The sequence below is a fragment of the Habropoda laboriosa genome, unplaced genomic scaffold (genome assembly GCF_001263275.1).
Source record: "Habropoda laboriosa isolate 0110345459 unplaced genomic scaffold, ASM126327v1 scaffold39, whole genome shotgun sequence".
In the NCBI taxonomy this organism is placed as follows: Eukaryota; Metazoa; Arthropoda; class Insecta; order Hymenoptera; family Apidae; genus Habropoda; species Habropoda laboriosa.
Window position 1 is genome coordinate 468,094 of NW_017100138.1, and position 6,071 is coordinate 474,164.

Consider the following 6,071-nt stretch of genomic DNA (forward strand, 5'->3'; position numbering starts at 1 on the left):
CAGCAGCTCATATATAGGAAATACATTCGGATTATGTTCTTAATTTCAAAATATATTACATGTTTTTTACTTTCTCTGTTTTAAAAAAATTAATACCTTGATATGTTGGACAAATTTTGTCATCCTTGTGACGCCAGCGTGAAATTTTCTTTAATGTGATACATCGTAATAATATATTTGTGTAACATATATTTTGTTAAAAAATAATATTATTAAAGTGTTATGTGGTGAGCGTAGAATTTTATTCGAAATTATAGATTTTTCAAATAGTATCTTTTTCGTGGTTCAAGTACTCCGTTTAATTCTGGTATTGTCAGTCATCTGTAATTTCTGTGGCGTCACTTGTAAGTCGAGTGCTGGTCATCGATGACTTCCACAATATTCCACATTTTACAAAATAAATTTTAAGTGAATATTCAGTAAGAATGAAGTAACATAATCCAAAATGTAAATCCCTACTTCCAGAGGGTTGGCTGTTTTTGAGCTGTGATCAACTAATTTATTGATTCTAACAACTTACTAAGTTATATTCTTTGATGCCTTATTAATATTTACTTATATATGCATATATATACACACATACATGCGAATGATATTAAATTCGGAAAATCAGGATACCATATAATATGTAACAGTGAATGTGTGAAGATAAATGAATATTATATTATTTAATTTATTACATTTGAAGATATTTAATTCTTTTTCTATGTACATTTAAATGATGTGCAATGTATAACTTCTTTCTGTTAGCCCTTTAACAATTTCTCCATGGTTAATACAATATAGACATCATAATACATATTTTCAATGATTAAATGCTATATATCAAAATATTAATATTTCATACGTTCACTGGTTGATGTCAGTGAATCCGTGGAATAAGTTAATTCTTTTACATTTTTTGTCTATACTATAAGTTCTGCAGACTCGCTGACTTCAAACACACGCAGTCACTGTAACATAGTTATATGTGAACATAAAATGTGTGGAGAACATTAAAGCAAAACTACATCGGATGATGTCGTATGATATAGTATATTGAACCTCCGATCCTTGCTTTTAAGTCCTGCCACGTTTCCTAATATGCATGTCTCACATATTTCCACATTTCACGTAACCACTTCATTCATAGAAAATTAACACACTCCGCAACAATAATGAATTGTCGACACTTGCAGTAATTGTGTTTGATCTATTTTCTTTTGTTGTTTTCCATTATTTTAGCATGATTTTTTATTTTATCTATAAATGTAAACGAACGGAAATCATTTGAAACAAACAAAAAATGTCAATATTCCTTTCACTATAAATGACTTGTAAATTATTTGACATTACATATGATAAGTAATAATTTCAACATTTTGAGAAACACAATAGCAAGTTTACATCAAATTTACGTTTATCTATTTGCGTGTTCGACCCTGCACACACTTTTTTTCCTGGGACTGTGGCGAATGATTATAAAGTATTCATAGTATACACTTAACTTTTTTGTAATAATTTGAAGAAGTTTAAGTGCATGTCACTTCACGTTAACATTATAATAAAATCAGTTAAGTAGTATTTTTCGATACATAGTTTTTAAAGTTTATGAACAGCCTCTGCACTTATATATATTAAATGTGCAAACAATGAACCCTTTGGAAGATAAAATTATCTTCTAATGTTATTAAATATTTTAAAGAGTCTTGTATGATATAAATATTTGATGTTACATTTTGAACTACATAGTTTCAAGAAATATTTAATGTGAAAGTATAAATTTGATAAGATTTTGTTACATAATCACCTTAAGCGTATGCTTTCATACTGGCGATAATTTTGTATTGTTGTCATAAATACATTATACTATAGACAAAAATAAAGTTGCCGGTCCATGTTGATACTGACTCCATGTGTCTCTTGTACCGTGTGTTCCATGAAACGCAGACGGCTATGGCTATGGCGGTGGTAGTTACGATGGTGGCTACAGTGGTGGGCGCGGTGGTGCACGCGGTAAAGGTACGCATTAGCGTTCCTTCTCTATTGTTTTGTATTTCCCCGAATGTCCTACTTTGTTAGCATAAGTGCAATTTCTGAATTCACATTTGTTTCATTAATTATTTTTCATCGGTAATTACTTTGTTTTCCATTTTTGTTGGTCTGTATCCTTCATCATCAGTTCCCTTTATTTTCTCTAACTATAAGTATGTGTGTACATGTACGTGTGAGCTATGAAATTTGTATTTTACTATTTTCATACTTATGATACTAATAAAAATAATAATAGATTTTCAGCAACCACTGATACGCATTACTGAGTGTATAAAAAAAAATCGTGTTTACGTGATTGTATACAAATACTGCACCCTAGTGGCATATTATCACATAGTATTTTTCATACATTTTTCTATTTATTTTATTGCTTATGAAACATTTTGACATGTTCCATTTTCTTTAACCAAATAACAAATAAGAATGTTCTTATCACTGATAAAATAACATGTAAAAATGTACTTTTCAGATACAAAAAGTTTTTCTGGATTTTATTAACTAAGAGTTAACTAAAAAAGAACTTGTTGTTAAAGAATGAGCAAAAACCTGTTACTACGAAATAAATTAAGATTTTTAAAATATCGATTTTTTATTATTAAGAAAAGGTTATTTTTAAAAGACTAGTTTCTACTGAATGTGTTACTGAATACATTGTGCATAATTTATTTCAATTATGTTAAAACTGATTACTGTAGACTAATATTTCGTTAAAAGAACAAAATATTTTTCATAAATCATATGTTGAATTTTAATATTTATATATAGCCATCTTAATATTATAATATTGATAATATGGTTAAAGTTCTTGGTTAAAGAAAATATTCTTCACTACGTTTCAATATGAAAATAATTTTAGAATAATGAACAGTCAAAATTACTATTGCAATAATATTTATTACCTTTAACACTTTCACTCCAACGTGATTGTCAGAAAATCACATTTCGCTCACGAAATAATGATGTTAAAAAATATCATCTTTTATTTTTGGTACTATGGTATGGATATATATATATATACGCTCTTTATACGTAAGCGCTCACTTTTCAAGGACGTACACATACGCTTTGCGTACCTGAACGTTCATTCTTCGATGGCGTATATATACACCTTTCAGAGCAAAAGTGTTAAAGCAAAATATTTTAAAACAGTAATAGATTTTTTCGGAGTAATTATTGTTATTATATTTAAGTATTTATAACTTCAAAATTGTCACATGTATGTATATATACATATATATACACACATGTGACAATTCACTTCAACATATATTGAAAGCATGCTACATTTAAGTTTGCAAAAAAATATTTTATCCGTGCAACAAGGCGTACATTAAACTTAAAAAATAATGAATAATTAAAATTATTTTTCATGCTGATACTAAACCCATTTCATCTTTATTTCATTTACATATCCTTAACCTTAAACATTTCTGGTTATTTGATAGAAATAATTTAAATTATTACAATAATAATGCTGTATCAAATCATACTTTGATGATAATATAAGTTAGGATAGTAATGTAATATAAGTTTACACTTAAAGTCTTATGTAAAATAATTAAATGTAGATTATTTAAATAATTTCAAATGTTTTTAAACATATTTAGTACAGCAGTATGTAGATGTCAGTATTCCAGCATATGCAGATTCCAGAAATGTGTAAGGAGAAAAGGAGAGTATGAATCAGAACGCAGCCTTGCAGCTTACTACCTTAGCCTGTAGCCTCTATGTAGATTCTTCGTAGTTTTATATCCATTACGTTAGTCTGTATCTTCATATATTGTTTCGTACTTTATTCTGTTATTAATAGAAGTGTGCGTGCGGTAATTTCTACAAACAGACCGTTTTTTGGTCAGTCTTTTCGAATTTCTTCAAAAACGGTGGGAAGAAGAAGGGGAGGGGGAATGTATCCAAGTTGTTGGACTAACGTACATCGTGTGGGTATTGTTTCAGGAGGCTCAGGCTACGGCGGAAAGCAGAGGGGAGGTGGTCGTCAGAACCAAAGGCACCAACCCTATTAATGGAAATCATTCATTGCGACCGCAATGCAATTCGCATTGTAACCGCTGGTGAGTCATCATAGCTTTCCTGACATCTATAACTTCAAACTCAACCTTTCTTTTCCTTTTCCAATGTCATTTATGTTAAATGTAACCAATAATTTTATGTGACTACGTAATTGAAATATAAAAAACATAATATGACTACTATACAAAAATAATATAGTATAATGTATGAATTTTTTTTTGCAGGTTTCCTGACCTACAACAAATCTCATAACTCGTTAAATCATCATTCCATTAAACCACGCCACTTTCAGCAAGATATTCAACAACGCAGACTACTGCCGCAAAATAAAATGAATCATCAGGAATCACGACAAAAACTGTAATAGTTCACATTTTGCATCTAGCAATACATCTGTATTATCGAGACAACAAAAGCAAACATATACATGTATATTATATATATATAATATGTATATATGTGTATATATATGTGTATACATATATATATATATATAGGTACACAATGCTTTCTTCCATCTCTCGTTTACCCTTTTGTACAAAGTGAAAAGTACTTCATATTTCTCATTGGTCTCTTTCTCATTTCATCTTATTTATCATTAATTTTTTACTACTAGTATGTTACGCTCAACGTAAAGCAGTGTCGCATCGTAATACGTTTGTAAACTATTAACGTTGTGTATGCTGACACAAATATGAATACAGCACAATGGTAATTCCAAACGTATAGATAACTAAATCGACGGTATGCTTTACGATGAGATATTGTAACGTAATATTTTTGTGCAAATGGGAAAGCAAAAGATGATAGGAAATAATTTAAATACAAATATATTAGGAAGAATCAAGTTTCTCATTCACCGCTTGGGACTGTTGAGAAACAATTACGTCCCTATTTTTAACAATAAGATTATTTTAATTTGTCTATAAAAACTAAACTTAATAAGAAGAAACCACTATAGAAGAGTAAGCAGGCAATGTACTTTTTACACGGCTACGTTAAGACAAGAATGAGAAGTACCGAGTTGTTTATAATGATTGTGTGAGGTATGAAATGAGGTAAAAAGATTATTGCTTCCTTATTGGTAAGAAAAATAGGATAAAATAAATTCATTTTGTGTACATAATATATCCCGCGTATGTTTGTATTTGTGTTAACCGATCCTAATAATTATTTAATTTTTTGGAAAATGATATGTACACACTATTTCTTTAAAATATGGTGATAAACATCCATCTATACATTAGATTTAAATAAGACTGACACAAGGATTTAGTGAATTTGTATTACAAACAATATTTTGCTGATTCTATCACAGTATGTGCATCGAGCTAGGTATTCTTTCAGTTTTTATTTTACACTCAAGAACAACACATGTACATTATATTTATATACTGACAGTTTCATTCTAGGCAAAGAACATCGTAATAAGATTTTTAAAGCAAAAGAAAATATTGTATTTTTCTCAAATTCAACACTGTTCTATGTCACAAAAGTATTACATTAAAAGAATTAGAGAAGAAATAATGTCGCCTTTTTTTTTAATTTCACAATTTGAAGTAAAATGTACAAAACTCATTCTTAATATGTAATGTTAAAAACTTCAATTAATTAGTATTGTATAAAGTTTTACCATTGTGTAATATTAAAATACCGTAGAAAATAAGATTTGGATCACATATTTCATTAATCAAAAGATTATGCATTTTAATTTTTCTTTTTCTGTCAATTTAAAAACAGAATCTTATAAATAATATTTATGTATTGTATCGTTTATGAAATGAAATAGTAATGCTAATTTGTATTAAAAAATAAATGTACAAAGAATTTCCGTATTAATGTCTATAAAATGAGGAATTTGATACCTTCGTTCACTTTAGGTTACAATATATTTTAATTGTTAAACAGATCAAAGAATTTTTGGACGATTCTAATTTAAAGTAAAATTTTATAAACTGAAGATGTAATTTCCTATAAAACTGAAATAATACATGGGATTTAGTTCATAA

The 6,071-nt window shown here is 28.4% G+C and overlaps 1 protein-coding gene across 5 annotated transcripts in view; it reads left to right on the top strand.

Annotated features, from left to right (window-relative positions):
• Positions 1-4,472, top strand: part of LOC108579690 (RNA-binding protein squid) — a 10,340-nt gene extending 5,868 nt beyond the window's left edge. For 2 of the 5 annotated variants that reach the window (XM_017943280.1, XM_017943288.1), the window contains exons 8-9: positions 1,930-2,001; positions 4,287-4,472. In XM_017943280.1, the coding sequence (XP_017798769.1) occupies positions 1,930-2,001; positions 4,287-4,426 (212 nt within the window). In that variant the 3' untranslated portion in view covers positions 4,427-4,472. Of the gene's footprint in view, positions 1-1,929; positions 2,002-3,987; positions 4,104-4,286 lie in introns of all 5 variants that reach the window. The other 3 variants (XM_017943306.1, XM_017943313.1, XM_017943296.1) reach the window with 2 other exon arrangements.
• Positions 4,473-6,071: the final 1,599 nt, after the last annotated feature.